Source organism: Talpa occidentalis, unplaced genomic scaffold (assembly GCF_014898055.3).
Source record: "Talpa occidentalis isolate TD23 unplaced genomic scaffold, MPIMG_talOcc4v2.1 talOcc4.4, whole genome shotgun sequence".
In the NCBI taxonomy this organism is placed as follows: domain Eukaryota; kingdom Metazoa; phylum Chordata; class Mammalia; order Eulipotyphla; family Talpidae; genus Talpa; species Talpa occidentalis.
This window is the reverse complement of record NW_023604295.1, coordinates 52269781-52287289: the sequence shown is the minus strand read 5'-3', so window position 1 is coordinate 52287289 and position 17509 is coordinate 52269781. Positions and strand designations below refer to the sequence as shown.

General features: G+C 35.6%; 1 protein-coding gene across 2 annotated transcripts in view; it reads right to left on the bottom strand.

Moving 5' to 3' along the window:
- CD200R1 (CD200 receptor 1) overlaps positions 1-17026 on the bottom strand; it is a 42403-nt gene extending 25377 nt beyond the window's left edge. For both annotated transcript variants that reach the window (XM_054700599.1, XM_037524585.2), the window contains exon 1: positions 16737-17026. In XM_054700599.1, coding sequence (XP_054556574.1) covers positions 16737-16800 — 64 coding nt within the window. In that variant the 5' untranslated portion in view covers positions 16801-17026. The remainder of the gene's footprint in view (positions 1-16736) is intronic.
- Between the last annotated feature and the right edge of the window lie 483 nt (positions 17027-17509).

Here is a 17509-nt window from a genome sequence, read left to right as displayed (position 1 = left end):
AATGGTTGAAAAATATGAGGGATACGAGTTTTACTTCTGTATTTTAAACCTTGATAAATTGTTTTTTTCCTTTTGTAATGCAGGTTCCTGACTTAAGCTTTTATGCTTAGGAAGCATCCTCTTCAAGGCACTTAACTAGGGGACATATACTATTTTATGCTAATCAAAATCAACAATATAGTCAAAATGCAAATTCACTGACACAGCTTTCAATACTCATTTGGGATTAAACAAGACCACTTGAATAAATACACTGCCAGCTGCCTAACTAGGTAAAGGGCAAGGTTGCCTTCCCCTCCCCGCTGAGGCTTCTTTGTTTTACCGATCTTGTTTGATTTAGACAACCAATGAATTGGGACCAAATTACATTTTTTTCTTTCTTTTTATCTTTTTATTTTTGTCTCTCTGTTTGCACTTTAAATTTCCACTCTTAGGTTTTAAATTCACCAATAAAGAATGAGCCCATGAAACCCCACCCTCCTCACCAATAAAATCAAGACCCCAGGCCCACGAGATCTCTCTCTACCCGTGACCTCACTGTGGCCCAGGCGTGCGGTGTAATTTCCAGGTCTTGTAAGTAATAAACTTCTATTTTCTCTAAGTTTCCTATGGTAATCGCTGAAGGACATCTTGCAATCATAGTAAGAACCACAAGAACTGATCCAGCCGCAACACTGGTTATTCATAGGCTGAAACCTGCACAAAACAATTTCTTAGTTTGCTTCTTTTTTTCTTATTCAGTTTAGATAATCAAAGGAATTTTTACACTCTGGTTTTCCCCTCTGCAAAACAGACTATTGTCCTTACTTAACAAATAAGAAATAACTTTTGAAAGGTATTCAAAGAACTTTATAAACTGAGATATTAAAACAAGTTAAAATGAAGCAGTACATCTCTCCCAAGGTTCAAGGTTTCATTTTAAATGAATGCAACTTTGAGACTGAGATCTTAATCACAGAAAAATCTAGAAATTCAAATTTCATTGTGAGAATAACTGCCATTTAACTACACTGAGAAATAACTTTTTCTAATCACAAATAAGGTAATCAATATTGTACAGAAACCTTCACTATTAATCTTCTCACTCCAGAAAACTTAAAATATCTGCCTTAACATTTTAATTAGTAAATGTTGTACTGTTTTTTTTTTAAACTGCATACTGTGGATATTAGATGTGAAAGTATTATTTCTCAACAATTTTTACAGTTATGAATGAATTCAAGCTAGAAGTTGTAGATAAATCATCTCCTTTTTTAGATGTCCTGAAAATTAGATGAATTATCATCCAAATAGGTTAATTATATTTCTGTCAATAAAGCAGTGGTTTTCTCTTATGATTTGGGAACTAGTAGAAGTCTGTGATAGCCAGAAAAACCATGAAGTTTTTAACTTTGGTGGAATGAGTCTAATTTACAATTTTATTTCTGATATATAATTTAAAAGTGTGTCCCCCTGTAGGAATAATTGAAATCATAACCAATTTTCACCAAATCTTGTCTTTTTTTTAAATAGCCAATAAGATTGGTTGTAATAAGAGACTCATGCGATTGTTTTCTCTACTGAAGCTATCTGGTGGTAAATATATTAATTTTATGATAAATTTTGGCAGTAAAAGAAATGTTTACTTTTTGGTATTCTAAGATGATGATCAGGCTCTTACTAGTATTTTCATTCAGATGGCATCTGAGTGGACACCTGCCAAGTATATTAGAACTTTCATACTAGTAAAGGTAAAGATTTTATTAATATTTATTATAACATTATATTAATATTTTAATCAGAATAGCCAGTTACTCAGTGAATACGCATATATCCATGGAGGTGTCAATCTAAATGGGGATAACCAAATAATTACACAATTATCTAAACAAATTATTGTAACCAAATAATTACACAATTATGTGAAATGTAACAGCAATAAGTGAAAAGACAGAAAATGGACCATGAGCAACTTAGCCTAGTATTGAGGTGGCAGCAGCTTTTAAGATGTTTCCTAATGTTCTCCTCTCTTGGTATTCATGTCTTTGTAAAATTTCCTCCTCTTGAGTGTGAACGGCACTAACTCATTTAACAGAATACAGCACAAATGATGGACTGACAGTAATAAGAGTTATAAAAAATAAAACTAAGATTATGGCTTCTGTCTTATTTTGCTTTCTCTGTCACTCATGGGTCACAGTGAGAAAATGTTTAGGGACAATTTATTATGCATCAATTGGTAATTAATGTAATGTCCAATAGATGAGATCACTAATAAGCAAAAGAAAAAGAAAGTAAAAAGCATGTCAAATAAAATTAATAATATGTGCAGAGAACATGTGTATGGAGGGACTAGAGGAAATACCAGAGTCTGAAGAAAGACCAGGACTAAAAGAAAAGAGCCGCAGCTTTACTATTGTGCTTATTGCACATAATGATTTCAGGATTTTTTTTCCCCAGGGATATGTATTTTCACATGAAAGGAAAACAGAAAGGAAAAATAAATGTTTGTATTTTAGCAATATGAAATGACACATCTTCAAAATTAATATTTTCTCCTTCATATGTTTCATAGATAAATATTCCAGTTAACCTGAACACTTGCTTCCAAAAAGGAAAGAAATTAAAACTCAAAATATGACATTTGTTATTTTAATCATGTTTGTTATTTCTGCACCAGAAATTTTCCAGTCAAGAAGATTATTTTGAAGCCATTTGAAATTTTAAGATAAAAATTATTTCTATTAATGAGCTACAATTGCAAACAAATATGAATAAATATCGAATATAATATTAAGTAAATGGAAGCAGTTATAAAATAATATACTCTAAGTCAAGATGGTAATGTAAGAAGAACCTGAACTAATTCACCTCCTCTCATGGACACAACAAATCAACAACTACATAAGAAATAACTTTTACAGAAGAACACCTAAAATCAGATAAATAGGGCCTCCCTGGTGGCGCAGGCATTTGAGTGTTGCTCTGTAAAGCTGTCCGCAGCCTCTGCAGTGCCGGTTTGATCACCGCTGGCCACAGAGCAACCCACACTGCAGGGCAGGCCTCTCCTGTCTAGCCCGCTGCTCCCCTCAGCAGTGTACTATGGTCCGTCTGCCTGTTCTGCTCCCCGCTCTGCCTCTGGTGAATTCTCTTACCCTCCTGCACCTCTAGCCTGTAACCCAGTTCTTGTATAAAAATAAATAAATCTTTTTTAAAAAATAAAATAAAATCAGATAGAGCTTCCACAACAACAACTAGGACAGACCCAGACTAGTAGGAGATACAGAGATATCCTTTCGCCAAGGAAGAAACCCAGCCCAGGGCTTACTGTCAGGAGGGACCCCCTACGTCTCCTATTCCCGGGACAGCAGGGAGAAGGTTGTGCCACATCAGGCATTCCAACCCCTCCACTGGTCCAGTGGAGACAAATTCCTGGATCCCATGCATTGAGGACCAATAGGAAATATACACAGAAGAATCAAAGAACTACAACAAACAAAGATACCATGCTTAAACCACACAGACTAACTCACCCTGGGATCCAGCACAATAACACCGGTCCAAAAAGTGACTGAATCATAGGTGAAACAATCCCAAATTACCACTTTTAATGCATCTGGTTGAAAGACAAGAATAGAGATGAAGGAAACACTGGCACATGCCTTCTTGGCAATCTCTCACATCCCTGCTAATACCAGCATGAGCAGGAGCCATCGGGTATATTTTCCCAGCCTACCAGAGCCTGTATGGAAGCCCTGTTGTGAACTCAGCCCATCCTTGCAATGTAACAGCACATTGAAGCTCCACTCCTTTGAAGTATGTAACAAATTTGCACCAGGCCACCCAGCTCCAGACGTTGGATCAATGGATGGTGTTTGCTGGGCTTCCAGACACCATGTGTGTCATACCACAAGTCAAGTGGGCTTGGTTGACATCTCCATCCACTTTCTAAGCAGTGTCAGTGGACCAAGAATGGATGTCTACCTACTTAGATCACTACAGCCGGCAACCTCAACCGAGTCCAGCCATTGCTGTGCAGCTCAATCAGGTGAACAGCCCATCACACCACACCACAGGTACAGCACACACTTTGCTGCACCTTGAGTCCCTAGCATTGGGAGACCAAAAAAGAATGGTACTTCCAAACTCCAGAAACATCATCTATATAAAACCAATCCCTCAAGACCAGGAGAGGTGGTAGAGTTACTTATACAGAGAGATAAACACAGAGAATTGGGCAGAATGGGGAAGAAAATGAAATGAAAGACAAAATAAAGCCCCAGAGAAACACCTTAAATAAATGGAGATAAGCAAACTAGCTTATGGAAAGTTCAAAATAATGGTTGTTAAGATATTCCCACACTTTGGAGAAGACTAGAGGAAGTATACTTTTTTTTTTTTAAGTTTCAAACAAGTTAGAGCACTGAAGAATATAATAATAGAACTCAAAAATACAGCAGATGGGCTTAACAGAAAAAAATGAATGAAGCAGAGGAGCAGATAAGTGAACTGGATAACAAAACAATAGAATTCATCTCAAGCAACAAAATAAAAAGAAAAAACAAAGTAAAAAGAGTGAAGTTAACTTAAGAGACCTCTAGAACAATATAAAGAGGATGTTATTTGCCTTATAGGGGATCTCAGAAGGAGAAGAAAGAGAAAAGGCAAAAAAACTATTCGAGGAAATAATGACCAAAACTTCTCCAATATACCTAAGAAAACAGACATTCAGGTACAGGAAGCCCATAGAGTTCCAAATCAAATGAACCAAGACACATCATATTTAAATGGCAAACATTAAAGATAAAGAGAGGGTCTTAAAAGCAAGATAAAAGCAGTGTGTCACATAAAAGAAAACTCATATGGCTTTACAAACTCACGGTACTGAAGGGGAAAATCTTCCAACCAATAATTTTATACTTGGTGAGATAAACATCAGAGTTTAAGAAGCAAATAAGAGTTTCCCAGACAAGAAAAAACAAAAGGAATCATCACCAATAAACTGGTCTTTCAACACATTTTAAAAGAACTTCTCTAAACTGAAAATGAACAGTGATAAATAATACCAACTAAGCACACATAAGGAAAAAAAAATCACTGGAAAAAGGGATAATAGTAATAATCACTTATAAAGGAAGCATGAAAATTAAAAGACAAACGTAGTAAAAATAAAGTCTCAAGAATAAGTTAATGAGCATTAAAAAGATAAAGACGTTAAAGGAGGCATCAAAAATATGAAATGGAGAAGGGACAAAAATATTACATTTTAGATTGTGTTCAAATTTAAGTAACTCCCAACCCAAAGCAGAATATAATACAGATAGAAAGACATCTGAACCACATGATAACCACAAAGCAAGAACTTAGAGCACAGAGAAACAAAGCAAATGAACAAACATGACAAAAATAAAACAAACCTTTAGACTCTGACAATAGAATGATGCTCACCAAATGGGGTGGAGGATGGGAGGTGGGCAAATTAGCTAAATGTAGTCAATTGTATAGTGATAGATGGAAACTAGACTTTTGGTGGGGTTCATAACAGAGTATATATAGATGTACACCTGAAATCTTATATAAATAAATAATAAATCCATTGATCATAAAAAAGAAATTTATACAATCTGATTTATGCATAACACAAAAAATAGCCCCCCCAAAAGTTTTATTTTTAAGGATTGCATATATGCATGAGAAAATTTAAAGAAACATAGGGAATTACTACCTCCCAAAGGAAATGATTCCCCCCACCTCAGATAAAGGGCTAGATAAAGGGCTACCTTTATAGCTTGGGTTGGGGAGGATATAATTGGGAAAGAACTAGTAATATTCTATCTCTTAACTTACATAGATATGTACTGTTAATTGCTCTTGAAATGTACAAGTATAATATACTGCAAAATATAGTATATATATTAACATAAAAGAAAATTAAAATAATAATTACAAAAAATACATACATACTAGTATTTGTTTTTCATTTTTAGCATAGCAATTTGAACACTATCCTCGCATCCAAGTTCTTACATTTTAATTTATGAAAGTGATTTACATTTTAAAAGACATTGATTTAGTAGCAGACAGCATCCAATTAGGTGTTCAGTAAGCAGAATATTGGGTGGGAACCCAAAGATTTAGCAGAGACTAAAATTTTTTAAATACCAAAATTAGAGTAAGAAAATTAACTAACAGATCTTTGCTCTGCCATTTATACTTTGTAAGCTTGCACAGATTACTCTCTAAACCTCTGAAGCTCTTATGCTTCATCTCCACATATGCATAAGAATTTAATATCTAATAAAAGTAGTCATTTAAATTCATAAGGGGAAGAATGATTATTTATATCATTAATAAATACTATTAGAAATACTAGCTATTCATATGGGAAAAAAGAAAATCAGATTTTTATCTCACAACTTACACTAATATTTAAATTACTAGAAAAAAACATGAGTAATTTATTTTTCTTAAGCAGAAGTAGCGTGACTAACATCTTGGTTTGCCAGAGACTAGGGGTTTCTTGGGATGCAGCACATTCAGTGCTAGGAAAATCCAAGGCAAACTGAGAGTCACCTCAAGTGAAGAAATTTTTGCAACCCTGATACAAAACAAAAAAACATAAAGGAAAATACCAAGAGATTTGACTGTAGAAAGAATTTTAAACTTCTATAGGACAAAAAAAAAAAAGATTGCATAAAATAAATATAAGCAAGTAAAAACCTGTAGAATATTCATAGCATTTATGGTAAACAAAAGGCTCAATTTCCCCCCAAATTGTACAGAAAACATATAAAATAATAAAAGAGATGGACAACCCATTTGGAAAAATGGGCAAAAGATATAAACAGGCTGACAAACAATTAGATTAAGTAATATGTCGAAGGGTCACTTGGGTTGTAACTATAATTATACTTTCCAACACAAAATAGAGAGTAAAATCAAACCCCCAATGATTTCTAAAAAGCAAGGTAAGATATGTTTAAGTAGCAAACTCTAAAATGCAAGGTTAATGAATTCAGTGGATAAATAAAATCTAGAAAGCAAAATGAATTATGGTAAATAAAAAAATTGATGCTGTTTTCTAAAGCAACATAATCACAAATTCTGTATAATTTGGTTAGGACATTGCTAATAAAATCCATATTGCTGAGCTTATTATTTTTTTGAGGCAGTTACAATCATAGACCAAAAGTAGGTCATAAAGATAAACTTAGTCTCTGGCCCATAACAGATACTTTCCAAATGTGTATCAATAACCACATAAGACAATGTGTTCAATGGACACATTGTATATCTATAATATATATGCATATCTAATAGGTAAAGATTTGTGTACTAGGGTATTAATTTCAACATAGTTTTCAATCCAAAAAAAAAAAAACAACACTGAAAATAACCACCAAGTCAATCTACAGGAGCTAATTAACAAGTTATGAAATAATATCCATAAATTTGAAAACTGTAAGATACATTATTTTAATGTAAAGTTCAGACACATTGTGAAGTGCTTTGTATGTATCATTTATTTCTCAAAACAACTGGACGCTAGGTCAGGAGTTTGGGGTAAAATTTAAAATATTGACAATTAATTCAAATTTTAAAAAATATTACATGAGCCAACTAAAAGTATCTGCAAGTCAGAACTAGACCATACCCTGCCAAATTACAGTCTCTGCTGTGGAAATTAGAAAAGTGGCCAAAACCAGAGTCTTGAAAACATTTCTAATTACGCATCTGTTGGAGGAAATGGAGCTAGCCAAAACAGTGAAGCAAACTGCAAAATAAGTGCAGTGTCTTAAAGCCAATGAAACAAATTTTAGTGTGAGAAAGTCTTAGAGCAAGGATGAAGAAGAGGCCTCAAGATTTCCTAACAAGATGGTCAGAGAACTTTAGGTGCTGAGAGAGCGAGAAGTGTCCATAGAGAGAGGAACAGCACTGGATCGCAAGCAGCCAAGCAGAAGAAATTGTCAACAAATGTAGACATTCTCTTCAGAGGTGTGAACCTATAACTCGGAATCATATACAGTAATGTAAACCAATGTTACCCCAATAAACAACCATTTTAACCCAGAACATTTGGGACAGTGAGGCAGTGGCTTTATCTTTTTGTGTCAAACTTGAAAGAGTTGAAACAGTGTCTGCAACTATGAGGACAGAGAGGTCATGTAAGAATAAAGGCAAATAAATAGAAAGAGGGACAGCTGGAAGGTATAAGAATGGAGGCGGTTAACTATATAAGCAGGATCTTGGAGGTACTGGGAGGAGATGAGACAAAAGCAAAGTAGAGATTTTTTGAAAAACACTGATATTTAGTCTGTGTGAGAAGCAGAAAGGGCAGGAGTAGATATAGATGCCAGGGACATTCTGAGGGAGTTCAGGTTGACCCAATTTTCTGAGACTATCTATTCAAACTCACATAACTATGCAGAGCTTTGGGCATGGAAGACTGAATGAGACAAGGTCTCTAGTTCCAGAAACCTCATCATGTGAGGAAGTTGAAGAAGTCTGCTTTGAACAATGGGTCAATTAGAAGGTCAGCGGTCATCTGCAAGTATCAGGGACAACTGGGATGTCCCAAAAGGATAGTCTGGGTGACAAGAGACCTATGACTCTGTTCTTGTCCCTAGATCAGAATCTCCTGAAAAGAATCATGAAGATCTAGATGCCCAGACTCTCCACCTTGAAGTCTTAAGTCCATGAGATAGCACCACCTTATCTTTAATATTTTAGGTTCTATAGGTGACTGTTACTCGCAACTCATTTAAAATCACTAGTTTAGCCCAGCTGCAGGGGAACATTGAGGAGGGAGCCAATGAAGGGTAAATCAAATAATATCTTGAAGAATAAAAATGACTAATTTCATTATTTTGAATCTATGGATTATTATCAATACTACTGGGCCATGTTTTTGAAAAATTGTTAGTAACAAAATGGATCATACAACCTAGATAGTCTCATATCTGTATAGATAAACCTTGGGAAAAGGGAGCAATTCATGGTAAAATAACAAAATGGCAAGGGAAAGGGAAAGAAATCACTAAACTACGTCAAGGTACATCTGTGCACACCCCATTCGGAAAAATACCTGAATGTTCTCAAATAATATCCTCAGAACACAGTCAGATTTCCCCTATATTAATAGAAAAAAAAACAATTAAATGCTCTCTCCATCCAGCTATGATCTTTTCTCCTTTCTTTCCTGCAAACTTCTAAAATGAGTGGTTTGTGCCCACAGTTTTAATTTTCTCCCCACCCACTCTCTCCTCGATACCAAAAATCTTGTGGCTCCTACACTCTTCCATTCAAACCACAATTTAGAAGATTATTATCAAAAGTTTAAAGTCAAATTTCTTGCCTTTCTTCAGTACTTATGGTCCTGGATTCCTTGGTAGATTTTGAAACTATTAACCACTTCCGTTGTTTTGCAAAACCCCTTCCTTAGCTTCTACCACTCCCCCTGTGCTTTTTCCTGACTATCTCTGTCTTCTCTGCAAACCTGTCTTTCTACCTAGGTATATTAATATGGGTGCTGCCTAAAGTCTCACCTCTTTTTCTCTGTACATCTCTTATTTTTCCCCACCCCCAGAATTTCAACTGGACCTCCACACAGTTGATTACTCTTTCTTTTACCACTTCAATCATAGTTTAGCTCCCTCTGTCCTTCACAGTGGCTGCTTGACCACTGGAAGGTTTATCTGGAAGGTTTACTCCTTCAACTCTTGAGTGGAGAATCTATCCTGTTTTTTTTCAAGTATCCCCAGCCCAGGGTGACACATGGCTGACATTCCCTTCCTTATTAACTGATACAAAAGCTGATTCACATTTTAGCTTTGACTTATTATTCCTAAACAAGTGTCTCAACCCTTTACCTATTTCTCTCCACTCAAATGTTTGCTATCATTTTAAGTGCAAACATATAAAAAAAAAATCATAGATTTTCCCACATATACATGTCACATCTCTTTTCCCCTGTTTTTGATTCAGATGGGAGTGCCAAGCTCATCTCATCCACTACAAGTTAGGTAACATCTTTAATAATTCCTTAAACATCCCTGGGCTTTATTTGCCCATATGTAGAACAAAACACTTTAATTTGAATGTTTCTTAAGTCCTTCCTGTCTGAAAGTGCTGTGCTTCTTAATAGTATCATAAATGAGGAAATCTCCTTTCCACATATGAGAAAATCACTATCTAAAAAGGGTAAGTGATTTCTTAAATATGACACATGATTAGAATTACATCCTATAGCAAATCTTCAAACCCAACACAGAGAGCTAGAGAAATCTAGAAATTGGGAAGAAAGGAAGTGAAATTTTTGTGACGGAAAGAAAAGCACCAAAACTTTCAAAACATGGATAAAATTTAGAAAACAAAAGAGCATTTAATACTATAATATGTTTCATCTCAATGTCTAAAACAATATAAGCAACCAAACCAATATCAGCTGCCAAAAGCATAATGAAATTTAAAAGCTCTGAACTTGAAAAAACTTTTATTTTTTTTTTATGGCTGAGTAAGTTTCCACAGATAATAGATATAAATTCTGGACAAAATACAAAAATAACTATGTGAAGCCACCGTAAGAGTGGAAAAACCAAGCATATTCTTGAGGAGTGTCACTTCTTGGAAGAAGAAAATGACTCAGGGATGGGGGAGTGGGCCCCCATTTCTACCACGGTTAGTCTTAGGGAAGGTTGCAGTTGACACTGCCATTGGACAGCTACAGCTTTAATGGAAACTCACAGTTTTCTGAGGAACAAGAGGACGAATTTGGGGACAAGACTGGTCTCTGGAAGTAAGAGAGAGAGAGTGAGAAAGAGGGAAAGAGAAATCTGCAAACTATGCACATCTCTGAGTGACCCTATGCCACACACTGCAGAACACACTTGAGGCCAATTAGTTAAAGGTAAAGAACTGAGATCTTAGACACTTTTCAAAAGATAGTTTTCAGTCTGAGTCTATGATGTGCTTCCAGTGTGGGGAAGAAGGAGAAATGAACAGAGAAATAGAACAGAATCCAAAATCTCTGTTATAATATTCACAACCCAGATAAAATTACCTAACATATCAAAAACTAGGACTCTGTGTCCAATTCTTAGGATAGAAAAAATGAAAGAGAGAGCAACTTCAAGTTAACCCTGATATTAGAATTATCAGAAAAAGCAGACACACAATGCTCAGTGATAAAAAAAAAAAAAAAGTTCATGATGAATCTCAACAGAGGAAAAGAAACAAGTTTAAAAAAATGGAAATTCTAAAATTGAAAAATACAGTAAAGTAAAATAATATTCACTGGGTGGGCTTAACAGAAGAATGGAAATAAGAAAGAAAAATGTTAACAAACTTGAAAATACATCAATAGAAATTATTCAATCTGAAGAACAGATAGAAAAACAGATGGGGGGTGGGGAGGGAAGAAACAAACAGCCACAGAAATCTAAATGAAGGTCTCTTCATTTGCAATGAAGTTGCCAAAGTCTGACATAGAGAGTTGGCAGATTAAGTAGTTAAATAGTCATTGAAAAGTTGCAAAAATTTGCTGCAAACATAAATTTACAGATTCAAAGACTTAGTAATCACCAAGCAGGATCTATATGAAAATAACCTTGAAAGCAACCAGAAAAAATGATAGCATATATTGAAATCAACAGAAATTTGACTGCCTGTTAACTTCTCATCAGAGAAGGTAAAACATTTTTAAAATGTTGAAAGAAAAAAACGTCAAACCAGACTTCTATATTTGGCAAAAATATACTTCAAGAATGAAACACATTCAGGGAAAAGGAAACTAAGAGAGCTCCTTACTGCCAGACCTATATTACTGGTGATGATAAAAGAAATTATTTGGATTGAAGGGAAATAATACCATACAGAAACCCAGAAATTCGGGGAGGAATGAAGAGCAATGGAGCTGGCAGCTTTGGTGGCACCAGAATCCCTTCAAGGAATGTGTTTTTGCTCCTGCTACTTCTAGCACTATCAGCAGAGTCTTCAGTTTTCAGCATCTTCAGGGATCACTTCAGTTTCTTTGCCCAAAATCCCCCTTCTGAGAGCAGTCCATGCGCAATAACCCATTGAGATGCAAGTATAAAGACCAACCTTTTTGACTCAATACAGAGCCTCTCTGGGGTCATTCTAACTCTAGTGTTTCCCATCGGGTCAGATGAGGGTGCCAATGGGTAAAACTGCAGCCTGACTTAGCCTCTGCATCTTTGCCTTTTCTTCCAGGTGTTTCTTCCAAGGGTCCTCCCAAATAAAAATTCTCTACTCAAAACTCTGAGTCTGATTCCTGAAGAAACTGCAATAGCATCAACAACTTAAATAAACAGAATTTTAAAGAAAACAGTTTGCTTCTAAAACCTTTCAACTGTTTTGGGGATTTTTTTATACTACTTTCCTTAAATGCAAATAAGTTTTTTGCTTGGAATTGTAATATTTCTAGGTATTCTATACAAAAAGAATATAAATTCTATCTAGGAAAACTTCAGAATTGTTTGTTCAGTGTTAACTAGCTGACTGTAACTCACATTTGTGTGTGTGTGTCTGTGTGTGTGTGTGTGTATATATATATATATATAAAAAAAACAAGTGTATATATATATATAGTGTATATATATATATAATTGTTTTCAAAGTTACACTTTTTTCATCACTATGAAAAAGTGGTGGCTTTGGGTTTGATTGTCAGGCAATATTAGCATCATTCAGTTCAGAACCAATCTGCTCCCAACCATAACCCCAAATCTGCTCCCTCACCACAGTCAAGAGTTGATTATCTGCATGGCAGTAATAACAAGGGAGAGGAATAAACGTTTATCAGTGGTCACTGAATTTTAATCACTGCACAGGTTGATTTTTTTCATATACAACATAAATACCAAATGACAACTGAGTTATTTAGCTAACTAGCACCATTAACTGAAATAATTATGACCTTATTGGGAGACAATTTACCTTCTGTGAACTCGGTCATTTCTTCCCACCTCCTTATTGCTATTCTCAACTTATTAAATATCTTACTCCTCAACCTCAGAAGTTTCCCTCCTCGTAATTAAGATTTAGCACTCAATTTGCCTCGCTTGTCTCCCTTCCCATCTTTTCTTGGATCTATCTACTCTGTGCTATAAAGAAGAAAGGTAATTATCACTCTGAGAACCCAGTTCCAAAAACCACTGATGCTGTTTATATCTCTATGTGTCTTCTATTCCATGATTGATTTATAATACCTAGATTCTTTACTTCCAAATACCCTATGGGATTTTTCCTCTTAGTTGTAACCCTTCTTATACTGAATTTAACATTTTCCTCTGCCAAAAGCCTTCCCTTATCACCTACTGATATCCCTCGGTAATATCACGAAACTTCCTAAAGGACAACCCAAGAGTAGGAACTCTTGACTCCTGCTTCAAAATAAATTTTTTACCAAGTGCCACCCCTACTCAGAGGGATAGTGCTACAACAATATTCTTCAAAAATATTGCTTTACTGTATTATTTTCTTGTTCACAGAACAGCAGATGGTTCCCTGTTTTGTACAGTTACAAAACCATATTCAGGTTCCTCTGATTAGTGATCAAGGACCACTAAAATGCACCCCTATTTCCTGCAATCATGTAACACACAATCTCTGTTCCATCAAGCTAGAGTTCTTTCTCTCCCTAAACTTATTTGTCTTAGTTTATGCACTTCCCCTTCTCTCAGTTTGTATCTCCACCTTTCCCCACTTGTCCAAGCCTATTCATCATTGAAGGTCCAACTCTTCCATAAAGGCTTCAACAACTTCAACTGCCTTAACTTCGCCCATCTTTGGATTTTCACTAGATTCGTACACAATTTCAAGATTTAGTGATTTAAAATGTTTTCCAGTTGTTCCATCTTAGTTTTAGCTCCCTAATTTAGATTATTAATAACTTTAAGGCACTATTCACACACACACACACACACACACATATCCTCTACATATAATAAGTGTATAAAAACTTTTGATTGTTTAATTGCTTACGATGAATAGAGGAAAACACACCTAAAAGTGATCATAATATGTAAATTCACAATTATCACAAACTAGAAAAGAAAGATAAGACTGAAATTAATGACAATTAACTCCTTTTCCACAATTGCTTTTAATCTTTTTACCATCTTTTGCATAGCTGCTGAAAGGACCCAACAGCCCTATCTTGATTTTTATCTCTTCTTGTTACTGCTTGCCCCCTAGTGGGAGATACTGATAAATGGTCAAAATTAACCCTAAGAAGATAAAAGGTGGCGGCTTCCTTTTCAACGAGGCAAAATCTCAACATCAGTACCTTTTATAAAATGTAGATTCATTTTGATTAGAACATCAAAATATTAATATGAACACAAGAAGAAAACTTCGATGATAATAAGCTAAAATAAAGAGGGAGAAGTGATACGGAGTGAAAGGAATACAAGGTGTGGCCCAGAGTTAGAGAACTTGGCTCTGCAATAGTTGCTCATACTCTGAGTTGCTTATGTTTTCCCCCTCAGGCATTTTCTTATGAACCTTGTCTGCAAGCTACCACATTGCCTGAACTTATAAGCAAATAAGTAAACAAAAATAGATTCCTTAATGCTGTCTTATATTGAAGTCACTCTCTCTCTTGCTCCTTTGTGAATTTATTTTGTATAATAAAAGTGAGTTATTTCTCAACCCAAATGCCCAAAAATAGATGGCTGGATCAAAAAGATGTGGTACATATACACCATGGAATATTACTCAGCAATCAAAAAAAGATAAACACATGCAATTTGTGGCAACATGGATGGCGCTGGAAGGGATCATGCTCAGCGGAATAAGCCAGAAAGAAAAAGAAAAATACCGGATGGTCTCACTCACAGCAGGAATCTAGAAAACCTAAATAAGGGACCTGGAAAAAGAATAACTATAAGAAAGAAAAAATCAATATCAACAAACAATTATGAACCAGAGACACACTATGGGGGGGTGCGGGGAAAGGAGGGATTGAGGTCAAAATAAGGGGGTTACAATTGTATAGGAAATATAAAAATAAAATTTTAAAAAAAGAATACAGAAAAAATAAATAAATTGGATTATTCATCTTTAAAAAAAGTGAGTTATTTCTATTTGGCATTAAAAACAAAGCAGCATTAGTTCAAAAGTCAGTTAAGACAAAAATTCATGCCCCAAGTGATTTCCTTCTCATATTCTGAATTATTTCATGGTAAATTTATCATGTCAAATCACTGCACATAAAGTAATTTGCTTTTTGCATCTTGATCCTAAATATTTTGATAACTGTACCATTATCAAGAACAGACTTCAGAGATTTGATATGTGTAGTATTTCCTAGTTGTGTTCAGGAACAGCTTTAGAACTCAACCCATTAAACGATTAAAACTCAAATTTATCAATTGCTTTGATCTTGGTGGTGGTGGTGTTTTTTTTCTCCTTTACCAAATACCCAAAGGTCATAGTGCAACTTGACATACATAGTTCCTTGCCTCGCTGTTTTCCCTGCTACCTTGGGTCTTGCTCAGGTTTCTGTCAGAGTTTTCTACAAGATCTCAACTCCAGACAGATTCATATCATGTGATTTCTTTTTAAGTAAGAAGTAGCCCGTTCAGTTTATAAGTAAGTATTGACAACTTTGTTCCAACAGTGTTGCTCTTTAGTGAAAATGATAATCACTAAATGTTGAGGAAAACTGCCTGTTCAAATGTTAGTGATGCTTACGACATGTATTATTTGAGACATGACTCTGTGACTCCAGTAGACAAATCATGTCATCTCTCTAAGCCTCAGTTTCTACCTTTGTAAAACAGAGAAATGTCCTCCACGCCTACTTCGCTGGGTTGCCATACAGATCAAAGGAGAGAAAGCATGTGAAAGTTCTCTGTGTAGTACAGTCAGACAGTGGAGTTACTTTAGATGTGCTCACCAGGAAAAGTAACATGCGGAAAACAGATTTTTGGGTGGAACACAGACAAAATTTTAAAGCCATTCATATGAGAAAAGTTTTTTTCTTTTTTTAATTACCAAATGATAAATTTTAAAACCAGCTACACTGTTTCCTTGCAGCTGCTCCCATTTACTAAAAGTGAAACCTGAAAACTCCCTCCCACATCAACTCCTATCAACCCTCTAGAGTGAACCCAGGGCACCACAGCAGCCCCGAGTTCTCTCCAACTCCTACAGGAAACTAGACATTGAAGAAGGTGTTATCTAACCCAGAGAGTGTCTCTTCAAGTTCACACATCTTAAAGATAAGAAACACACAGAAACACCACAAAACTACATGGATTATATTTTTTTAAAGCATCTGGTCATAAGAAGTGACAGAAAGCAGTAAACTTTGCTAATCTGTATGATTAACAATATGGTCCAAAACTGGCTGAGATATATTTAATTTTCTCTTTTGAAAAAGGGAGAAGATAAAAAGAAGCAAGGTGACTTGGATTGCGACGAGAAATTACTTCATTTATTCTGCCCGCCTCGTTCACAAAGGGTGGCGGGGAAAATGAGGAAGTGGACAGTGAGGCAAATTATAGCCATGCAAGCTGTAGTAGGATATAAAGTAAAATAACAAAGACAAAGAGGAAAATGAGGATAATAAAGTGAAATAAATTTGAGAGTAACTCCCTCCGCCATATCTATGATTGCATATATCTTGCACTGCTCCATAAAGAAAGCAAAGAACCAGGCCTTCAGGAAAAGCTGTGGCCAAGTTTCAAACCCATCATTGTCCTCTCACTCTCCCAAAGACAATTCACACTTACCAGCCACGAACACAATCACAATCAGTAGTAGCTGAAGGTCAGCAGTCCTCCAAGTGCAGGGCATTTCTGTTTCCTTGTTGTCTGCTCTTTACTCAGCACTTTGCCTCCACGCAGGTATAGAAGCAGCCAAGGGCATGATGAGGCTCTCTCGGTTGACCTCTCTGTACTGGATACTCTTAGCCCGTCAGCTGCAGGACAAACCTTTTCTCCTAGTTCCTTCCTTCAACTCTATGTTTTTGCCTGATTGGTAACTTTGGACAGAAGAAACTCTTCTCTGGAACTTGACACAGCAATAGATTTCCTGTATGAAGCGCTGAAGCAAAGACGGAGGAAGCAGATTGATGGGGTTATCTTTCAGCTCATTGGTCCTCTTCTCACTTCTGCTGTGCACAAATAAACTTTACAGTAAGGCCTTGAACTTGCCCAAGATCAACGGATACTTCTAAACTTGGATTGAAAAAAGTAAAATGATATTTATGCATTTTGGGCCCATTCCTTTACATTTCCCAGTCACAATAATTTTAAGAAGCTTCCTGCAGTTTGAAGAGTTTGAAACAAAATATTTTCCTTTGAAAATTCTTTCATAAAATTATTGTCTATAATGTCTCTATGATGCTCTAGGGCATCATAAGTGTATTCTTTTTCTATTGCTATTATAACAATAGCACAAGCCAGTGGCTTAAAATAACACATATTCACCTCATACTTGTAGAGATCAAGAGTCCAAAATAGATCTGATAGGGCAAAAAATAGGGTGCTGGCAAGGCTGTGTT